General features: G+C 40.4%; 1 protein-coding gene across 16 annotated transcripts in view; it reads right to left on the bottom strand.

The window, feature by feature from the left end:
* The window catches only part of EVI5 (ecotropic viral integration site 5), a 234351-nt gene extending 210412 nt beyond the window's left edge, over positions 1 to 23939 (bottom strand). For 4 of the 16 annotated variants that reach the window (XM_027536503.1, XM_027536502.1, XM_027536504.1 and 1 more), the window contains exon 1: positions 23050 to 23484. In XM_027536503.1, the coding sequence (XP_027392304.1) occupies positions 23050 to 23145 (96 nt within the window). In that variant the 5' untranslated portion in view covers positions 23146 to 23484. Of the gene's footprint in view, positions 1 to 23049; positions 23487 to 23610 lie in introns of those variants that run through there. The other 12 variants (XM_027536492.1, XM_027536491.1, XM_027536490.1 and 9 more) reach the window with 9 other exon arrangements.
* Positions 23940 to 24197: the final 258 nt, after the last annotated feature.

Raw genomic sequence — 24197 nt, 5'->3', positions numbered from 1 at the left:
CATCAGTTTTAGTTCAGGCTTCCCTTCCCTACCACCAGTTCCCACAGAGGTTTCAAACTCACAGGTTTCTCTCCAGTAAGTTGTAATTCTCCGTATCTACTTCTGTGTTTCTCCAACTTAGGGGGCAGTGCTCTGTCTTGTGGCCTCACTTTTTGTGAATATAAGAATCACTGATTTTTCACTTTGTTTAGTTTTTTTACCTGTTGTTAAGGGGAACTGGCAACTTCCATGCTGAACCAGAAACTGGAAGTTAGGGGGGTATAGCTCAGGGGTAGAGCATTTGACTGCAGAAACTGGAAGTTGTAACTTTATTTTAAAAAGATGATTAGAGGAAAAAAAGATGGTTAGGAAGACAAGGCAGACCACATGCAGAATGCTCATGTAGCAAAAAGTGAAAAAGGAATTCAAATTATACATAAATTTTCATAAGGACAAAGACATAAGCAAAGAAGAGAATAGAAGAAAATATATTAAAATTAAAACCAAGAAACTCAATGATATAGTAGTGAATTGTGGGCACGTGAAGAATCCTTTCCTTTCTTTTTCCAATTATCTCCAATTTAGTTATACTAAAAACTATAAAATTACAGAATGATACACACATCCAAAAAAAGTGAAAGAAGTGAAAGTGAAATGATCAAAAAGAAATAAAGATTAAAAGAAATAACACTATGCAATAAGCCAAAGAAGATAAATATTTTCTGATTTGTTTTTTAAAAAAGTCCCATTTATGAATATTTTCATTATGTGATCCATATTTACCAAAAAATGAAAAAACTATGAAGAAAAATTATCCATAAAATCGCCACTCAATCAGCGCTAGTCTTTTTTTTTTCAAAAACGATGGAGCATGAACAAGGGAAGCATGAGGAAGCATGAATGAGACCTTAGCCTTACTAAGAAGTAAAACTGTGAACTAGCCACAAGGCTCTCACAGGTTCCTAACAGACTGTTTCCTAACTGGGGTAAAATATACAGGACATAAAAACCCACCGTTGTAACAATTTTTAAGTGTGCAACTCATTGGAATTAATTATATTCACAATGAGGTACAGCTATCACCACGGTCTATTTCCAAAACATTTTCTTTACCAAACAGAAACTACCATTCCTCTTTCTCCATAGCCTCAGGTAACCTCTAATCTACTTTCTGACTTTGTGAATTTAACTATTCTAGAAATATAAATAGAATCATATTAATACATACAATCTGGAGGAGGGAATGACAACCCACTCCAGTATTCTTGCCTGGAAAATCCCATGGACAGAGGAGCCTGGTGGGCTACAGTCCATAGGATCACAGAGTCGGACACGACTTAGTGACTAAACAACAGCAAACAATACATACAATATTTGTCCTTTTGTGTCTTGGCTTATTTCATTCAGCATAAAGTTTTCAAGGTTCATCCACACTGCAGCATGTATCAGAACTTCATTTTTTTTTATGACTGAACAATATTCCATTATATATACTTCTCTCATTCTTCATGGTGCTAGAATAGAAACTCGGGCCATGAAAAACTGGAGAGAGAAAGGAAGGTATGGAGGCAGGAAGGGTTGTGGGGAGGTGGGAGGAGAGAGGAGGGAGGGAGAGAGGAAGGAAAGAAAGAACGAACTCTACTCATCTAATGTTTACCCCTTCTTCTACTGATGGACATCTGGGTTGTTGCCAACTTTGTGTTATTGTGAATAATGCTGCTATGAACATGGCATACAAATGCCAAATAGACCTTTAATAGTCTGCTCTGGCTAAAGAAAAACAGCAACAGAAGCTGCCAGCAGCAATTACCACAACAGAATTGAATAGAATACAAGACATTAACTTTATGGATTTTTTTTTCAGCTGCACCACAAGGCATGCAGGATCCTGGTTCCCTGACCAGGGATAGAACCCCTGCAGTGGAAGTGCAGAGTCTTAACCAGTGGACCACTGGGGAAGTCCCAACTTTATGGTTTTAAAATTATTTATACTTCTGATTTTTCCAAATTTTCCTAAACACATATGTATTATTTGCATTATTGAGGGGAAATCATTTTTTAGAATCCTCTATCATGACAGACTATATATGTTCTAATCTGAAAAATATATTTGCAAGAAGGAATCAAAAGGGAGAAAGCAACAATACTGAAATAACATATTAAGAAATCATTACTGAAGTCAGGATTGCACGTTAGGAGCACTATTGAGAAGGCATCTCCTTTTTGTTCTGACCAAAGACAAAGTATTACTTGCCCTCTGTAATGCCTAGCACAGTACCCGGTATATACCAGAAACTCAACAACAAAAATTGGTTAAAAAAATAGAAGACAAATTCTATAGATTTCTGAGCTCCTCCAACTACATCATATTTTTAAAAGTATTTATACTCCTAGTCTGAAATGGAATATTAGAAACATCTCAAGTTTCAGTAAGTTTTATATGAACTTATGGAGAAATTGGCCAGTACCTGAATGACAGGCAATTGTACCTCTGCTGCTGCTACTGCTGCTAAGTCGCTTCAGTCGTGTCCGACTCTGTGCGATCCAATGGACGGCAGCCCACCAGGCTCCCACCTCCCTCGGATTCTCCAGGCAAGAACACTGGAGTTGGTTGCCATTTCCTTCTCCAATGCATGAAAGTGAAAAGTGAAAGTGAAGTCGCTCAGTCATATCCGACTCTTCGAGACCCCATGGACTGAACCCTACCAGGCTCCTCCATCCATGGGATTTTCCAGGCAAGAGTACTGGAGTGGGGTGCCATTGCCTTCTCCAACTGTACCTCTAGGACCATTATTTAAACTACAACTCTGACTGCTTAACAAGATTGCAAACCCAAAGTTCATCACCTTATAGCATCATACTTTTTAAGTGGGTATTTGTCTGTGTGTATTGCCAAATGGGTCTAGAGAGGTCTTTTCATCTTTGCTTCCAAAATAAACAGCAATGTGTCAAACTTAGAAATACACCTAAAATATATGCTCAAATTTCAAAATGTTCTATGCCAATGTAAATATAAAAAATAATCAATTTGTGATCCATACACATTGTTACTTATTCTTCAAAGTACTAGAAATTCTGAGCCCATAAAAGAACTTGATATACCACTGAAAAACATGTAGAAAGCAAAAAATATATAAATATTTATACTCAATATTATTCCAATAGGACACAAATATAATATCTATCATCAGTCTTTAAGCAGGTCCTAAGGAAGTATTATTTCAGCTCTGTAAATGTGGGAATAAACATTATTATAAACAGCAATGTTCTGCATGTTTTGAGTATTATCAATAAATATGGAGTACAGATCTTTAAAAATCTATAAATATCTTCAAAGAAGAATTTCAAATTATGTCTTTCACTTATTTAACAGTTGTCAGATGGAAGAAAAGATACAAAACACTGACTTCAATAAGAATAGAAAAAAATAGCAAACAGGAATTACACTGAAAGGGGAAAAAAAAACAGAAAAAAGGTGACAAGACTTGCTGACAAGTCTTCCTTTAGATGTCTATATGACAAATTTCTCTGAGTTAATTTATTTTCTATATGCATACAGCATATATTCAACTCTCTCTGATCCTTCCTACCTCTAGGGCAATGTTTCAGAAAAGAAAACTTGCAACTAACATGACATTGTAAATCAACTATAATTTAAAAAAAGAAAAGGAAAATTTGCACACAGTGATATATTATTGCTGCTGTATATTTTACTGTTACCAGGCACTATGACAAGACTTACATTCATTATCTTATTTAATCCTCACGATAATCCAGAGACAGATTTTACTGAAGTTTACAGAGGTTAAACTTTATTTGGGGGGGGCCTCCAAAATCACTGCAGATGGTGACTGCAGCCATGAAATTAAAAGACGCTTGTTCCTTGGAAGAAAAGTTACGATCAACTTAGCAGATTAAAGAGCAGAGACACTACTTTGCCAATAAAGGTCCATCTAGTCAAAGCTATGGTTTTTCCAGTAGTCATGTATGGATGTGAGAGTTGGACCATAAAGAAAGCTGAGCACCAAAGAATTGATGCTTTTGAACTGCAGTGTTGGAGAAGACTCTTGAGAGTCCCCTGGACTGCAAGGAGATCCAACCAGTCCATCCTAAAGGAAATCAGTCCTGAATATTCATTGGAAGGACTGATGTTAAAGCTGAAACGCCAATACTTTGGCCATCTGATGCGAACTACTGACTCATTTGAAAAGACCCTGATGCTGTGAAAGATTGAAGGCAGGGGGAAAAGGGGATGACAGAGGACGAGATGGTTGGATGGCATCACCAACTCAATGGACATGAGTTTGAGTAAACTCCAGGAGCTGGTAATGGACAGGGAGGCCTGGCATGCAGAAGTCCATGGTGTCACAAAGAGTTGGACACGACTGAGCAACTGGACTGAACTGACTGACAGAACAACTGGCCCAAGAAGCCATTAGCTAATAAGTGATGGAGCCAGGATACTAAACATTCAGTCCTAAAACCAAAATGTCCTCACAAGTGTAAATCATTCAAAGGAAGGTGAGCTAAACTAACAGAAGAGCATAAAAGTAAAAACACAGCACACCAGAACATGTCATGACTCTAAGGATTTTGACAGACAGATAGGACCTGCAGCAAACCAATCTGATTACTAAAATATTGAGATGGAAATTATATTTGAAAATAAACTGTCAATCACAAGAAAACTCCTACCTCCTTTGACAAGAGCGTATTATTGACTATATTTTATCTTTTATATCAATGTATAATACTAGTGTAAAAAAAAGTCTCAAGAATATCAACAAAAACCTCTTTTATTATAGTAAGTGTAAACAGATCTGCATAACTGCAGAAATATTTGCCATTTTCCTGACTTTAACATTTTGCACAAAAGAAAACCATCCCACTTTGTAAGCTACAGCAATAATTTCTAAAGAAAAAGAAGGAAAGGAAGAAAAGAAAATGAACAGTGAAAAGCAACCATCGGCAACCACATCACAATTACATGCCTGAAACAGGGATAAAAGGAAATTTACCAAGGGTAACAGAAACATTCAACTGCAACTAATCTAACTTGTTTATAAATTATAAGTTTTCTAAAAATCTTCTAAACATAAAATGTCAGTTTTGTTGGATGCTCCAAAAGTATAAGCTCGTGGTTTAATAGCTGCAAATCTGTACCTATACTCAGCTTTAAAGAACTATATGCACTGTTCTCTAACCAAATGCCCTTAACTCTATGGACTGCCACAGCTCAGAGATACCTTAAACTACATTCAAAGTTCACACACTTTTCCAACCATTCAAAACACCTGAGTACTGCTGATATTTAGAGACTATCTGATTAAAGCATTACATGTGGATAAGGTCCTAAGTTTTAGCATTTTAAATGTTTTAAATATACAAAACTGTACTAGATATAGTACTTAGTTATCTTAAAGAATTAGCATTTGTTTAAGTCTTTGAAACCTAAGAGCTATCCAAGTTCAGTTTTATTCAAAAATTTAATGAAATCTTTTAACTGGACATTTCACCTACTACCTAGTATTAAAAGAGTTTTCATACATTCAGGATAGTCACTGCTCGGTTTTTTAAGAAAAAACAGTGACCTTTAAAATCACCTTGATCATAAAACAAATATTACCATGAGCTATGGATCTGAATTAAATTTTGTTCACGCTTAAAAATGACTTATTTAATGCTATACACTTCAGCAGACACAACCTATTTTAAAATGTATATAAACCTAGAATCTTGCCTGCTATAGGCCAAACCATTCAAAGAATAAGATAATCAGTATTTTTAAGTATATACAATGCATCAAACAACTTTATGAGGTACACAGCATAATTCCTCAGACTGACAGGCGAAAACTAACTTACAGGTAGTTCTGGCAATCCACTTGAGACATTCTGGTAATTGAAAACTGAACACAAAACTGAAACCAATCCTGCTATCAGAAGGGTCTTCCTTATATTTTACAGTCAATTCCATTCATGCTTTCTGCATTCTTTTAAACTTCCTTTAAGAAACTGATAATCACAAAATCATAACAGCTATTTATATTTAACACAAAACAGGCCAAGTGCTGTTCCAGATACTTTACATTTATTATTTCCATTCCTCATGAACAACATTGCATGGTAAATATGAAAACACCCATTCTTCTGATAAAGAAACAGACCCAGACGGTTAAAAGAAGAAGGAAAATGACAAAGCAAAATGCTTGCTCTTTCTACTCAGATGGTAAAGAATCTGCCTGCAATGCAGAAGACCCGGGTTCAATCCCTTGGTTGGAGAGATGCCCTGGAGAAGAGAATGGCAGCCCACTCCTGTATCCTTGCCTGGAGAATTCCATGGACAGACCGTGGAGTTGCAAAGAGTCAGACATGACTGAGTGACTAACACACACTCTCTACATTATGCCACTTTGTTCCCCTCTGGCCACCAATTCATATAACGAAATTCTTCCTGAAACAGAACTTTACTTGCTTCAATAAAAACTATTGCTGCTTTCCTTCAAAGAAAAGGCACTGATATTATGTGAAATATTTTACTGTATTACCAAACTACTGATATAATTTCTCCATCAATATTTATGCATTAAAACTGGAAGAGAATGCTATGTAAAATACACTGATAAGAATACTAGATAACTAAAATTTGGCCATTGTGAGCTGAACCTAAAATTTCTATAGCCAAGGTGTTCAAGTTCATGAGTAATGAGCTAATAAGCCTGTCCCCAACCTCAACCTTCCATTGTTACAAACACAAAATTGTTTTTAAAAAAAAAAGCATATCCGCACACACAATTTTTTCCTGGCAGCAGCAAGAGTACTAAAATACTTGTTTTCTTATGCTTCCATCTAGTATGAAAAAAGCACAAATTCAGAACAAGTATCTCTTAAAATATATCACACATTACAGGAATCTTTTATTTAATGTACACAATATATCAAGAAGTGTGGAAAAAAAAAAAAGTGTGTTAAGCACTATCACTCCATACTGAGGGTGAAATAAAAATGAATTGCCACTGTTTTGAAAAATCCTAAAATGCCAATAAAAATCTTTAACATAATTCTCCAAAACAGGCAAATAATGCACACATCATGCCAAGGCCTAAAAATTACTTTAAATTGACATTTAAATTAATTTAATTACACTGATACTGGTTTAAAAAAACTGATTAAAATAAGAGTAGAAAATGTATGTTAATTGAAGTTGGATAGAAGGACACATGAAAACTCAAGAAATTCTCACAGAAATATAGTACCAATGAAATGATTTTTTGAAAGGTCCTCAGCATTTCAGCAAGGTAAAAGCACCACATTTTACTGACAAAGTACATAGGGCCTTCTGAGCATGCAAGCAACCAAAAGCCACAGGGCCTTCACAAGTTAAAGTGTTTTTAAACCTTTTTTCCTTGTCAGAACTTAAAAAAAAAAGGCTGGGGTGAATGGTATCGCCAATGCCTTTCTGTTCAGACATTGTGGAGCCAAAAGAAAATCGATCAGTTCATACTAGCAGATTTTTATGCAATATTAGTTTCAATAATAAAGGGGCCAGGGAGTAGGGGGAATCCCCAAAACACTGCACTAGAAAACTAAGGTCTCATTCCCTGAACTACATAGCCACTACGAGGCTACAGAAACAATCAGAAGTTCTGGGACAAACCAACAAAGTGAGAGTACATTAGCCAGTACTCTTGGGTAAATTAACCCAGGTACACAATAACTTTAGACTTTAACAAAACGCCAGAGGAACATTTAGGACTACGAGAGATTTTTTTTTTTAATCTGATAATGTTAAAGAAAACAAAAATGTTATAAACTTAACTACTACCTATATCCATACCTCTCTAGTCTCACTAGCCACAGAGAAGTAGGGTTTCTGTCTAAAGTCAGAAGACAGGCCTCCTGTTCTCTGTCCTGGAACTCAGGAGGCAGTCTGTCTCTTCTTCCCAGTTTCTGCTCTCAACTTTTACACAGGCTGCTCTGCCATATTGAGAACTCTAACTAGATCTTACATCCCACTAAATACCCACTGTCTCACAGTACTGTCCCTCCCCCACAGCTAAGCAGCTGGACACACGTTTAATTTTCATTCTTCCCTACTTCATCTCCCACTTTTTCACTGAAATGTGGTTTCCACCATACCATTTTACTAAAACCACACTTATCAAAGTCACTCACCAACAGCCTCTTTGCGCTAAATTCAGTACACGATTTACAATCTTCATCTTACTTGCAGATCTCTCTGTAACATGTGACCCACACAATACTCTTTCGTTTTTTATTCTTCTGATCAGTAAATACATGTTCATTAAGAACTGAAATTATCATAGAAAAAAACGGAAAAGTTTGAGTACTCTGTAATCCCACTCTCAAAAACAGCCACTGTTAGCAGTACAGTACATATTCATTAAGATTGCTATACATATGCTACTATATGGGTATATGTATTAAGTTAACAAAAATTAGATCATACTTGGGGACTTTCCTGGTGGACCAGTGGTTAAGATTCCAAGCTATTACTGTAGGGAGCATGGGTTCAATCTCTGGTCTGGGAACTAAGATCCCATATGCTGCTCAGCCCAGCCAAAAAAAAAAAAATAGATACTATATATTTTTGAGAAATCTTTATATAATGAGCCTGATTTTCTTTGTTAGTATATTATGTGACAGCGTAATTAATGGCCTCCAAAAGAACTCAGGGTTTCCCTGGTGGCTCAGGTGGTAAAGAATCCACCTGCAATGCAGGAGGTCTGGATTTGATCCCTCAGTCAGGAAGATCCCCAGCAGAAGCGCATGGCAACCCACTCCAGTATTCTTGCCTAGAGGCTCAGTGGTAAAGAATTCACCTGCCAATGCAGGAGATGCAGGTTCAATCCCTAAGTCAGGAAGATCCCCTGAAGAAGGAAATGTGAACCCACTCTAGTATTCTTGCCTGGAAAACTCCATGGACCGAGGAGCCTGGCAGGCTACAGTTCCTGGGGTTGCAAGAGAGTCAAGACACAATTTAGCAACCAAACAACAACAAAAGAGCTTATCATAAAACCCAGAACCTGGGCATGTTATCTTAAATTGCAGAGGTAATTAAGGGAAGGGTTTTGTGGTGAAGAGATTATCCTGAATTACCTGAGCTGGGCCCACCTGAAGATGCAATGCAGTTGACTTTGAAGATGCAGGAAGAGGTCAAGGAATGCAATGCAAAGACTACAAAGAATGCAACTCTAACAGCTGGAAAAGGCAAGGAAATGGATTCTACCTCAGTAACCAGCAGAGTCAATACCTTGACTTTAGCCCCGTAAAACACTTGAAACTTCTGCCCTCCGTAACTGTAAGAGACTACATTTCTGTTTTAAGCCACTAAGTTTGTACTAATTTGTTTCAGCAGCGATAGAAAACTAATACCGTGTGTGTGTATGGTGCACATACTATAAAATGCTATATAGCTGATGGAATATGGTATGTGTGTATAACGTATTCCATCAGCTGCACAGCATTTTATCATACGAATGTATCATATTTTATTTAGTCAATCCTTTATTAATGGATTCTTGAGTTGTCTTCAGTTTTTCATTACTACATACTTTACTAGGTGCCTAGAGGTTTAGAATACCTCTAAACTGTATATCGTCACCCTGCTTATTTAACTTTTATGCAGAGTACATCATGAGAAACGCTGGGCTGGAAGAAGCACAAGCTGGAATCAAGATTGCCAGGAGAAATATCAATAACCTCAGATATGCAGATGACACCACCCTTATGGCAGAAAGTGAAGAGGAACTCAAAAGCCTCTTGATGAAAGTGAAAGAGGAGAGTGAAAAGGTTGGCTTAAAGCTCAACATTCAGAAAACGAAGATCATGGCATCTGGTCCCATCACTTCATGGCAAATAGATGGGCAAACAGTGGAAACAGTGTCGACTTTATTTTTTTGGGCTCCAAAATCACTGCAGATGGTGACTGCAGCCATGACATTAAAAGACGCTTACTCCTTGGAAGAAAAGTTATGACCAACCTAGATAGCAGATTCAAAAGCAGAGACATTACTTTGCCAACAAAGGTTCGTCTAGTCAAGGCTATGGTTTTTCCAGTGGTCATATATGGATGTGAAAGTTGGACTGTGAAGAAAGCTGAGCGCTGAAGAATTGATGCTTTTGAACTGTAGTGTTGGAGAAGACTCTTGAGAGTCCCTTGGACTGCAAGGAGATCCAACCAGTCCATCCTAAAGGAGATCAGTCCTGGGTATTCTTTGGAAGGAATGATGCTAAAGCTGAAACTCCAATACTTTGGCCACCTCATGCGAAGAGTTGACTCATTGGAAAAGACTCTGATGCTGGGAGGGATTAGGGGCAGGAGGAGAAGGGGACGACAGAGGATGAGATGGCTGGATGGCATCACCGACTCGATGGACATGAGTTTGGGTGAACTCCAGGATTTGATGATGGACGGGGAGGCCTGGCGTGCTGCGATTCATGGGGTCGCAAAGAGTCGGACACGACTGAGCGACTGAACTGAACTGAAACACATCTTTACATATTTGTCTGTTTCTCTAGCAGTTATTCCATAAAGTGCAACTATATGGTCAAATAACATTATATTTTAAGTTTTAATGGATTTTTAAGTTAATCTCCAAAAAGGCTATTATTATTTTTTACTCACACTAACAACATTCAAGCCTCTCCCTCCTTCTTCAAAGTTCAACTCTTTCAGTTTGTTAAAATCGCTTCCAGTGTCCCTTCTGTAGTGGTTACTGAATTCCTCCTGCTCCTTTCCAGACTTCTCTTCATCAGCTTATTTCTTACATGTCAGTGGTCCCCAAAATTCCAATTCCGTCCTGGGCTTTCTCCTTTCTATACACAGTTGTCTCATCTACTTCCTTTTACCCCAATTACTACTTACAAACAAATTTCTCCCTCTTCCCTCTAAAATGTACTCCTCCATTTTATTAATGACTGGTGCACCAATATCCAACAGCCTATGGCAGATATGCACTTCCCTGGTGGCTTAAATGGTAAAGAATCTGCCTGCAATGCAGGAGACCTGGGTTGGGAAGATCCCCTAGAGAAGAGAATGGCTACCCACTCCAGTATTCTTGTCTGGAGAATCTCGTGGACAGAGGAGCCTGGCGGGCTACAGTCCATGGGGTCCCAAAGGGTCAGACACCGCTGAACGATTAACACGTTGGCAGATATGTGGGGATCACCTGACCCCTGCTTTATGTTCACCCCATACACCATAGGCTCTAGAGTCCATAGGATTCTGTCCCGTCCTATCAATTCCTTAGAACAGGAATACACCAATTTCCAGCTGTGTTGCTTCACTGTGTGTGCTCCTCTATCTCAAGTCTCATATCCCACTGTGCCAGAAAAGGCTTTCTGAAACTCAGTTCTGATGTGTCATGCTGGTTGCAATGTAAAATGATATACTCCCTTGGGAAAACTGTTTGGCAGTGTCTTCTAAAGTTAAACATACAGCTGCCCCATGAGCCAGTAAGTCCACCATTAGTTGTTTATACAAGAGAAATGAAAATGTATGTCTATAAGAAGACTAGCAGTTATGTGTTCGTAACAGTTATATTCATAATAGCCTAAAGGGAGAATGAATGAACAAACTGTGTTATATAATGTATCGTGCTGAGCTGTCCTTAGTTGCTCAGTATATCTGACTCTTTGCGACCCCACTGACTGTAGCCCACCAAGTTTTTCTGTCCACTGGGATTCTCCTAGCAAGAATATTGGAGTGGGATGCCATGCCCTCCTCCAGGGGATCTTCCTGACCCAGAAATTGAACTGGGGTCTCCTGCATTTCAGGTGGATTCTTTACCAGCAGAGATACCAGGGAAGCCCGTATAATGTTTTACTACACATCACTATAAAGAACTATTGAAGCAACTATCCTTCAATAAAAAAAAATAAATTAATTTTTTTTAAAAAAAGGAAGATGGCAGATATACCCCAACGAGCAACAGGAAAAAAAAAAAAAAAGAACTACTGATAAGAGCAACAGTGGATGAATTTCAAAGACATTACATTGAACTAAAGAAGCCAGCCTGAAAAGAATACACACTTATTCTACTTTTCTATTAGGTGAAGTTCAAGACCTAGAAAAACTAAACTGGTAGTAAAAGCTATCAGAACAGGAATTGATTAAAGGAACTATGCAGGATTATTGGGAAGGCAAAGAGTCACACAAGAGTACATATTTATTGAAACTCATTCACTAGAAAAAATGATACTGATAAACCTATCTGCAAAGCAAGGAGACGAAGATGCAGAGAATGGACTTGTGGACACAGTAGGGGAAGGAGAGAGTAAGACAAACAGAGAGGGACACTGACATCTATACACTACCACGCATAAAACAGACAACCAGTGTGAAGCTGCTCAACAGACACAGGGAGCTCCACTCTGCACTCGTGATGGCCTAGGAGGTAGAGATGGGAGGGAGGCTCAAGAGAGGGGATATATGTATACTTATAGCTGATTCACACTGCTGTACAACAGAAACACAACACTGTAAAACAATTACACATCAATTTTTTTAAAACTCATTCAGCTTTATAGTTAAGTTCTGAGCATTTTGCTACACATAAATTTCACCTCAAAAATTTCTAAAGCAAACATTAAGATTTAAAACTTTTAAATCAGCATTTTTCCATACAAAAGCCTCATAGCTGTCAGAATAGCCCACCACATCTGGAAGAATGGCCATCACCAAAGTCTACAAATAACAAATACTGGAGAGGGTGTGGAAAAAAGAGAACCCTCCTGTACTGTAGGTGGAAATGTAAATTGGTGCAGCCACTATGGAAACAGTATGGATGTTCCTTAAAAAAACTAAAGTAGAGTTACCATGTGATCCAGCAATCCCACTCCTGAGCATATATTCAAACAAGACAAAAATTCTAATTTAAAAAGATACATGCACTCCAATATTTAGAGCAGCGCTACTGAAAATAACCAAGACATGGAAACAACCTAAATGTCCATCAAAAAATGAATGGATAAAGATGTGGTATATATACATGCACACTGGAATATTATTTAGTCACATATAAAAAGAATAAAATAATGCCATTTGCAGCAACACAGACAGACCAATGGAGATTATGATACCAAGTGAAGTAAATCAGACAGAAAAAAACAAATATCATATGATATCACTTATATGTGGAATCAAAAAAAAAAAGAAAAGATACAAATGATCTTATTTACAAAACAGAAATAGACTCACAGACATAGAAAATAAATTTATGGTTACCAAAGCAAAAAGGTGAGGGAAAGGAGGGATAAATAGGAGACTGGGATTAACAGATACATACTACTATATATACAATGAAGACCTACTGTATAGCATAGGGGCCTATATTTAATATCTTATAATAACCTATAAAGAAAAAGAATCTGAAAAAGGATATATGTATAACTGAATCACTTTGCTGTACACCTGAAACACATCATTGAAAATCAATTATACTTCATTTTTTAAAAAGCCTCAAGATTTAAAACAAACCAATCACTAAATCACCCCCCTTCTTTCTTTATCGTCTCACTCAGAAACAAGACTACACCAGAAATTACCCGGCGGTCCAGTGGTTAGGACTTGGCATTCTCAGTGCCACATGCCCGGGTTTGATCACTGGTTAGGAAACTAAGATCCCACAAGCTGAGCAGTGTGACCAAACACAAAAAAAGTAAAGAAACAAGACTGTAGCCCCTGTGTGTTCCTCTGGTTTATAAATTCTGTGAAAGCAAAGATTCCGTCTATGTAGAATTGATCACAATTACCCCAGCACCCATCTTTATACTTGACACATTCGGGATGCTATATATATGTTATCTTTGCTGATTCTTAATGACTTACTGACAATGTTTATAACTCCATTAAATTTTTAGATCATCTACTGACTCATTTTTCTGATCTTGTGTATTAAATGTAAACACACCATGCTTGACAACATTTAAAACCTTGTTCATCCAGCAGTGGCAAAGAAGCTTCTCCACATTTTCAAAAAGGCAGCCAAGTTGAGTCTTTAACATTGTGCTCCTCTCTTACATGCATTTCAATTAAATATTTAAAGCCACTACACTTTTCATGAGCTAGGATTCATTCTCAAATTACTTATATCTTCTCACCATCAAATTCTGGCTCGGTCTTCTAAACTATCATGATTTCTAGTATACCCGAATATATTAAATTTTTCTTTCTGTCATGTATCTCATTCAAATATGATATTACACAATTGTTCATTAAAGTGAAACTTTTATCCAATATCTGTTAACATTGTTCTAACAAACTTACTAGCATAATGTACGAGAAAGCTCCATTCATTTTCTAAAATATTTATTTATTTTTGGCTGCATCTGGTCTTTCGTTGCAGCACAAAGCCTCTCTAGTTGTGATACTCAGGGTCAGTAGAAGCGGTGCATGGGCTTAGTTGCCCCATGGCCTGTGGGATCTTAGTTCCCTGACCAGGCATAAAATCCATGCCTCCTGCACTGGAAGATGGATTCTCAACCACTAGACCACCAGGGAAGTCCCTGGATTCATTTTTAACATGGCAAAAGAACTGTACCAAGCCAAATACAGCAACTAATCATTTGAGCATCACTGCTCAAATAATGACCATGGACAAAATGCCCATGGTCATTTCCCCATCAGTGCTTACACTTTCTTGTGAAAAACAAAAAGGGCAATGATCCATAAAAAAACCATTCTGTTCCTATCTCTATCAAGGTTCCTTTCAAGAACACAGGAGCCAGCAGTGCCTTAAAGATAGAGCCCTAATCATAAATTCATAAGACACTGATTACCAAAACCTACAATGAAGACCCAGATTAATAGCCAGTTTAACCAGCTTTAGGGAACATTTTTCAAAGTACAACTGTGAGGGTTGGATTAGTACAAAGTACAATAAACAAGCACTAAAGCCACATTGTCTTTGGCTACTTAATAAACTACAAACAGCACAGGCAGGGAACCCTCTCATGAAGCACAGAGACAGTACTCTTGAGACAGACTCTTCAGAGTCCCTTGGACAGCAAAGAGCTCAAACCAGTCAATCCTAAAGGAAATTAACCCTGAAAATTCACTGGAAGGATTGATGCTGAAGGTCCAATACTCTGGCCACCTGACGAGAACAGCTGATTCATTGGAAAAGACCTTGATGCTGAGAAAGATTGAGGGCAGGAGGAGAAGGGGGCGACAGAGGATGAGATTGGTTGGATGTCATCATGGACTCAATGGATATGAGTCTGAGCAAACTCCAGGAGATGGTGAAGGACAGGGAAGCCTGGTGTGCTGCAGTCCTGGTGTGCTGGGGTTGCAAAGAGTCGGATACAACTGAGTGACTGAACAAGAGCAACAACAGCAAAAAAAGACACTGAAACCCAGAAACATGGATACAACTGAAGGGTAAACAAATAAAATTTTATAAATTTAGCCTAACGGAAAGCAAGTTACATTGAGAATATTTTCATATCATGAACTCTATGATAAAAGCTTTTATTTCAAAAAGCTTTTGGAAACCTACTTAGTGTTTTAAAGAAAAAAAAGAGTGCAAAGCATAACAAAGTTGTTAAAGGAGTAACAGAGAGGTTTTAATGGCTAGTTCTAATTAATTTACCAGTTTAAGTTAACTATCAAGATTTCAACAACTTTAGCAATTTATCAATTTTTTCTGGTACAAAACCTTGTGTTTCAAAACAAAAAATTCTGGATGGTGGAATGGTCAGTCTCCTGGCCACATCTGGGGAGGGTCAGCGTGAGGCCACAGCCTGTGGGTTCCAGGAACAGCCGAGGCACCCACACCACCTGCAACGCACTGTGGGTGCCTCAGGGTGAAGCTGAGGCTCAGGAAGGCCCTGCTGAGCACCTGAGGCTGCTGCCACACACAGACCATGTTCTGGCACACCTGACTCCCAGCTGCTCGGGGATGTACCCCGGGGCAGGCTGCAGTGGGCCCTGGCCTGTCTCAGAGGTGCTGGGCAGGCAAGACTGCCAGTCTCACTACAGCACGCCACCAACAGGCCCACATGGGGTTGCCTCCCTTCCTGGCCGGCAGGTCCACCCGGAGTTTGAGGAGATGCTGGTCCCCAGGAAGGTTTCCATCAGCCCCTGGAGAACTGGCTGACCATTTGCTACCTCCTGCCCAGACTGGATGCTGGGGCCTCAGGGACTGTGTCTCACCCCAACTCTGAGGGTCTGCCCAGCCAGGCTGGGGAAGGGGTTAGGCAGGAGGGGGGAAGGAGGTCTGAGATGCACTGCAAAGATGTGCTCAAGATCTGCCAGCATCATCTCAAGCACTGCCAGTCGGTCAGGGGGACCTGATTCCTGCAGTGGAAAGTCAGCCTGGAAGCGAAGCAGATCAAGTTCAAGAGAGACCTGAGGCACATCTGGCAGAAGGCAGGCCTGAAGGAAACCCCCCGTAGGCAGGCAGACCTCCAAGACCTACCTAAAGGGTAAAGGAGTCGCCCATCTCTCCCTCACACCTGCTACTGCTGTGACCTGTGTGATAAATATTCAGAGAACTCAGTCAAAAGCAAAAAACAAAAAATTTTAAGTATTACCCCCCATGACCATAACTAGATTTAAGAATTATTGATTAAAATAACAAAACCACCATGACTTTTTAATAATTTTTATATGTTACAAATATGCAAGATTATTTGTTGATTCACTATCTGATGTTTACTGCACATATGGATTTCCAGACCCAGTGCAGAGATCCACAGCCAACTCCATTTCTCCAGTCATTCATCTCTTCTAAGTGAGTTCCTGGCAAGAATACACAGAAGAACTGTACAAAAAAGATCTTCATGACCAAGATAATCATGATGGTATGATCACTCACCTACAGCCAGACATCCTGGAATGTGAAGTCAAGTGGGCCTTAGAAAGCATCACTATGAACAAAGCTAGTGGAGGTGATGGAATTCCAGTTGAGCTATTTCAAATCCTGAAAGATGATGCTGTGAAAGTGCTGCACTCAATATGCCAGCACATTTTGAAAACTCAGCAGTGGCCAGAGGACTGGAAAAGGTCAGTTTTCATTCCAATCCCAAAGAAAGGCAATGCCAAAGAATGCTCAAACTACCCCATAATTGCACTCACCTCACACACTAGTAAAGTAATGTTCAAAATTCTCCAAGCCAGGCTTCAGCAATACATGAACCGTGAACTTCCTGATGTTCAAGCCGGTTTTAGAAAAGGCAGAGGAACCAGAGATCAAATTGCCAACATCCGCTGGATCATGGAAAAAGCAAGAGTTCCAGAAAAACATCTATTTCTGCTTTACTGACTATGCCAAAGCCTTTGACTGTGTGGATCACAATAAACTATGGAAAATTCTGAAAGAGATGGGAATACCAGACCATCTGACCTGCCTCTTGAGAAACGTATATGCAGGTCAGGAAGCAACAGTTAGAACTGGACATGGAACAACAGATTGTTTCCAAATAGGAAAAGGAGTACATCAAGGCTGTATATTGTCACCCTGCTTATTTAACTTTTATGCAGAGTACATAATGAGAAACACTGGGCTGGAAGAAGCACAAGCTGGAATCAAGATTGCCGGGAGAAATATCAATAACCTCAGATATGCAGATGACACCACCCTTATGGCAGAAAGTGAAGAGGAACTAAAAAGCCTCTTGATAAAAGTGAAAGAGGAGAGTGAAAAAGCTGGCTTAAAGCTCAACATTCAGAAAACAAAGATCATGGCATCTGGTCCCATCACTTCATGGGAAATAGGGAAACAGTGGAAACAGTGTCAGATTTTATTTTGGGGGGCTCCAAAATCACTGCAGATGGTGATTGCAGCCATGAAATTAAAAGACGCTTACTCCTTGGAAGGAAAGTAATGACCAATCTAGATAGCATATTGAAAAGCAGAGACATTACTTTGCCAACAAAGGTCCGTCTAGTCAAGGCTATGGTTTTTCCTGTGGTCATGTATGGATGTGAGAGCTGGACTGTGAAGAAAGTTGAGCGCCGAAGAATTGATGCTTTTGAACTGTGGGGTTGGAGAAGACTCCTGAGGGTCCCTTGGACTGCAAGGAGATCCAACCAGTCCATTCTAAAGGAGATCAGCTCTGGGTGTTCTTTGGAAGGAATGATGCTAAAGCTGAAACTTCAGTACTTTGGCCACCTCATGCGAAGAGTTGACTCATTGGAAAAGACTCTGATGCTGGGAGGGATTGGGGGCAGGAGGAAAAGGGGACGACAGAGGATGAGATGGCTGGATGGCATCACTGACTCGATGGACGTGAGTCTGAGTGAACTCCAGGAGATGGTGATGGACAGGGAGGCCTGGCGTGCTGTGATTCATGGGGTCACAGAGTCGGACACGACTGAGTGACTGAACTGAACTGAACTGAAGTGAGTTCCCCACTACAGAAAGTATCAAATAGCTCACTAAGCTGTCTTATCTTTAAAATCACTTCCAATCCTGAGATTATAAGACTCTGGGACAAAGGATACTTCTCAAAAGAATTTAGGGATTTCTAGAGAAATGACAGTTTGATCCAGTATTCAGATGCTCTCCCTCCTACCATTCTATGTAGATAACAGTAAAGAAACTTTAAAAGCTATAACCCCACAGGAAGGAGACAACAGTGATTGACAGATGGCAACACATTTTTGTATGATGAAAGATGAGGGACTTCCAGGTTAAGATGGCAGATTGATCACACACATCTAATTCTTCTCTCTCCCAGAATCCTAATAGGGCTGCCTTGGTGGCTCGGTGGTAAAGAATGTGTCTGCCAATGGAGAAGACACAGGTTCGACCCCTGGGTTGGGAAGATCCCTCGGAGGAGGAAATGGCAACCCACTCCAGTACTCTTATTTGGGAAATCCTATGAACAGAGGAGCCTGGTGGCTACAGCTCATGGGATTACAGAAGAGTTAGACAGTACTGTGACTAAACAACAACAAAACTCTAATAAAACAAGAATAAAGAAAACTTTGCTGTTGTTTTTAGGACACTTACCATAAGGATCAAGAGAATGGAACAAAGAACAGCAACACAACCTTGAAAGGTGGAGAGATGGATGAGTGGTAACTGATTGGGTCAAAGACAAGTAGTGTTTGCAAAGACAGCAGTGCACTGACCACCAAGAACAAACCCAGTTTACAGTACAGAATCCTCAAAGGGATCCGGAACTGCCAGAGCAAAGAAGGGGGAGACTGAAGAAGGAAAGATGGGGTGAAAACTGAACAGTTAGAAACCTAGACCTGCATTCCTCTTTCAAGTCACTGAATGATCTAATCTCAATAAGGCAGCAGATTAGAGATTCAGTCTCTAAAAAGGGTAAAACCATACATCATGAAAGATGAAGCCAATTATGTGTCCCTTCACATTATAAGCTCATTAATGGCTCATTACCCAACTCTCCTTTCCTGAGTTCCCAGACCACTGGCAACTAGACCTCTGGTCTCCAAGCAGAAAACTTCCATACTCTCTGGGAAGCAGAATCAGGCCAAAAGGAAAGACAGACACTGGAAAGAGGCTCAAACAGCCCACTCAAACCAATGGCTTCAATCCTGACCATACCTTTGAATCACCTGGGCAACTTTAGAAAATACTGGTGCTAATCTATGCAGAGAGAAATCAGAATAGGGGTTGCCTCTGGGCAGGGAGTGGGGTAGATAGAAGAAAGGAATATGAAGGAATTGTCTGGGTTTTTCACTATGCTCTGTACTGTGTGTTAATTACACAGGAGAAGGAAATGGCAACCCACTCCAGTACTCTTGCCTGGAGAATCCCATGGACGGAGAAGCCTGGTAGGCTACAGTCCATAGGGTCGCAAAGAGTTGGACACAATTGAGCAACTTCACTTTCACTTTCATACATAGGAAAACTATCAAACTATACACTTACTCTATATATTTTGCTGTGGGCAATCACATCTAAATTTTTAAAAGTACTGCTACATAATGTATTTGGTCTCTCAATCACAAGCAACCAACCAAGGATTACCAGACCTCTGAGGAGGGTCTCTACTGCTGAGATTATACCAAACAGGAAAAAAAGTAACTTGGAGGAAATAAGCTATGTAAGGAAAAAAACAGCTTAAAGAAACTATCTTTAATGTTCTGAGACAGATAAAGAGATATGGCATCTATGAAACAAGAAAAGAGATGAAAAAACAAGTAACAGGTAGAAGACAGGAAGTAGAGGACAAGAAGTCAAACCTCCAGGCCTGCAAAAGTAAGTTGGAGGTCAACACACTGATAGGCCTCATTCAGAGCCCCAGAAAGGCTCAGCCCTTGAGAGTCTCCAAGTACACAGTCAGTGGGGAAGAAGTAAAGGGCTAAAAATCAGGTTAGTGGTTTAAAGTCAGCTAAAGGCTTTCCTGGTGGCTCAGACACTTGCCTGCAATGCAGTAGACCCAGGCTCCATCCCTGAGTCAGGAAGATTCCCTGGAGAAGGGAATGGCTACCCACTCCAGTATTCTTGTCTGGAGAACCCCAGGGACAGAGAAGCCTGGCAGGTTACAGTCTATGGGGTCTCAAAGAGTTGGGCACGACTGAGCACACACACAAAGTCTGTATATGGACCTGCAGTTTCCCTTCTCCCCCATTCACGTCCTCTCATAAATTTATTCTCTGGAAACACAGACTTGGAGAGACTCCAGACTCAAGAAGAGTGGAGAGAGGCTCAAGGCTGAAAGCCAAGGAATAAAGCAGAAGTATGTATAGTGAATAGCAGCCCCCACCCACAGCCCACTTCCTTTGCCCAGCTCTCAGAACACTGGGAGCCAGGCATATTACCTCCCCCACAGTTTGATTTAAATGTCCCTTTTGCATGCAGCCAAACCAATTTTCATCATAGCAAGATAAAGGCCTTTTCTTGAATTTCTACAACTCCTCCTAGACTCTAAACTCCTTAAAAGCAGGGGCAGCATCTTAATTAGCTTTGTATCCCCAGAGCCTAACACATTCACACTTTATATTAAACACTCTACAAATCTTTAATTTGTCTCAGACCCTGGAGAAAACATGCAAATAGAAAAAGATGAGAAAACCTTGGAAAATTAGAACATACAAGGTGTAATCTGGACTAGGTCTTGAAGGGAGATTAAAAATTTAGGATTTATTAATGAAATGATGTCTGGGATTTGTTTTAAAATAATTTCCGAGCCACTCCCCTCACTCCCAAAATCAGTTGTATTTCTGTAACTGGCCACAAATGCTTTAAAATATCATTTACAATTACATTAAAAATATCAAATACCTACAAATAAATAACAAATGGTATGCAAGACTTTAATACAGAAAACTACAAAACATTAGAGAAATTTTAAAAGACATAAAGAAGTGGAAGAACATATCACGTTCATAAACTGGAAAACTCAGTTTTGTTAAGAACTGAATTCTCTCCAAATTGATAAACAGATTCAATTCCAATCTCCAAAATCTGTATGAATGGACAAGATTCTGAAATTTATATGGAAACATTAAGAGCCGAGAACTGTCCAGACCATCTTAAAGAACAAAATAGGAAAGACCCATATCAAGGCTTATTATAAAGTTACACCAATTAATACAGTGATATTGGTGCAAGGGTAACAAATAGACCAATGAAACAGAACAGTGTTCAGAAACAGATCCACACTCTACGTTCACCTGACTTACAAAAGTGTCACACAGTGCAGAGGGGCAGGGATGATATATATCAGTGAATAGTGCTGGGTCAAATATATACCCATACGGTAAAAAGTGAATCTTGACCCCTACAATCCACCTACAACTTACTGTAAATTGTACAACTTAAATGTAAAAAGTAAAAATAAAACTTCTGTATGATCACATGGGTGGAGCAGGCAAAGGCAACCCACTCCAGTATTCTTGCCTGGAAAAATCCCATGGAGGAGGAGCCAGATCAGCTAAGGTCCACAGTGTAGCAAAGAGTCACACACAACTGAAGCAACTGAGCACACATACTTGGTAACATGAGAAATCATCTCCATATTCTTAGGCGAAGCAAAGATTTCTTTAATAGTTCACAAAAAAGAGTAATCAGGAATAAGTTTATTTCATTAAAATTAGCAATTTCCATTCATCAAAAAAAAAAAAGGCCATCAAGATTGAAAAGACAAGATACAAAGTGGAAAATGATTAAGTCCAGAAAGGACTCATGGGAAATAGATGTGTATATACATACACACACACAAACAGAACTCATATTCTGAATAAAGAATTACAAACCAATTTAAAAAATAATAAGACTGAACAGGCACTTCACAAAAGACAACATATAAATGGCCAACAAAAGGTACTCAACCACAATCATCAGAAAAATGTAAAATAAAGCTACATAAATATTACTGCACTTCCATCAAAATAGCAAACTGAGAAGCGTTAGCAAGGATATGAGGTAAATGGAATACCATTCCCTGCTAATTCCCAAAGTAAAACTACTTGGGGAAAATGTTCAACTGGATCTAATGCTAACATTTTATTATTCACATACCTCAGTAATCAACAGTTCCACTCCTGGATATATAACCCAATCCTGCAATGTTGCGTTTCTTGATCTGTAATAATACACTTAGTAAAAAGTCTTTACCTGCATACTCAAGATTGGCACTTTTTAAAAATACGTTATACTACAATAAGTTTTCTAAGATTTCTTTGACACAAATTTCTCAGAGACCTTAAGGCTAGCATTTTAGAATAGGAGCTTCTGGTAAACTGCAGAAACTTTATTAATAACATTTTTGGAAAACAAAACAAAAAAGCTACTAATACATTTCAGTCCAGAACAAAGGTAAAAACTACAAACAGATAACTTCTTGATTTTCATGAAGCACCAGATTGCTTTCACCAATGGAAGAATTCTGTTATTCTACACTGAAACCCACAGCTGAGATATCTCTGCAAGAAACTGCTGCTTTTTGAAACCACTTCTAACATCAACAGATAGGAGTAAAGTGAAGGAACCATTCCAAAAGTTTTGGTTAACTCTTCAGTGAAAGGATGCCAACCGAGTTGATCTATGATGCCCAAGACAGAAAGAAAGACACAAAGAAATCACAGCAACTCTAAATCAGACACTACCACCACAATCCAACCTACCGGAAATTCTGTGGTTAATTTGAGGCTTGCCCCTCTAGTCATAAGGTGATTATAGTGATGGCTACAAACGCTCCGAACTGGATCCTTGGGCGTCATTTACCACACCTGGCTCGCCCATCACCTGCCTGGAGACATGGCCTTACGCAGAATCCCCGAGGCCAAGTAAAGACGCCAACTTCGCAAGAGGCGCGGACAGTCTCGCCCCATCTGGTCACCCAGAGGGAACAGACTCCTGGCCTCGAGGGCGGGGGTGAAGAGTCAGTATGCCCCCACAGGATATCGAGGAAGCGCCCCCGAAGCAGCCTCGTCCCTTCACCTCCCTGGGAATCTACTGGGAGTTCCGCTGGCGAGTTTCTTCCGCAGCAACCGCGGTGGGGAGGGTCCCGATGGCCACAGGGAACTTAGGCCCCAGTAGGGCCGGAGGCGCCCGCCCCGCTCGCGCCGCAAGTTTAGTGGCGGCCCCGACTCGCCGCGCCTCGGCCCGGCTGTGCGTCCCGCGGAACTCGGGCTCGCGGCCCGCCCGGCCTCCCGGCCCGCCCGGCCTGGCGCGGCGCCCCTCACCTTGGAAACGTTGGGTGGACTCCGTCGTAAACATTAACTTCCCATCCAGCCGGCAGCCGAGCCGCCGCGTCTCAGCTCCTCGGCCTCGCTCCCGGCTTCGCGGGCCGCCCTCTGCGCCTCCTCTCGAGCGCCGCGCTCACTCAGGAGCTCAGGGCCGCCTCCGACCCTGACCTCACTCTTGCCGAGCCGCCGCGGTTTCAATTACCACCCGACCCCTAGCGTGCCCGCCGCCGGCTCCTCCCGGGTTCGGCCCGGCCGCGTCAGGAAGGCTCAAGGCGCAGGCGCGGCAAGGGCCTTAAAGAGCCCCGGCCGTCTCTACCGCATAATGGGTTCGAGCAGGTTAGGGGTCGGGCCGGCCAGCCGAGGATAGGAGAAGCCGAAGGGATTGGACAGTGGGGAACGGGGGCGGGGAGCTCTCGCTTGTTCCTCCGCCTCTCTTTCAAAGCTCCAGCCATCGGACGCACAAACTGCTGACTTCCCCAGTCTCTAGAACCGCCCCTTGCCTGTAAGAGCTGCACCAAACGTTCCCGCTCCCGGCCCGAAGTGACCCCAGCCTTAAGGCTGCCGGCCTGGCATTGCCGCACCGC

Source organism: Bos indicus x Bos taurus, chromosome 3 (genome assembly GCF_003369695.1).
Source record: "Bos indicus x Bos taurus breed Angus x Brahman F1 hybrid chromosome 3, Bos_hybrid_MaternalHap_v2.0, whole genome shotgun sequence".
NCBI classification, from domain to species: Eukaryota; Metazoa; Chordata; class Mammalia; order Artiodactyla; family Bovidae; genus Bos; species Bos indicus x Bos taurus.
This window is presented reverse-complemented; position numbering and strand designations above follow the sequence as displayed.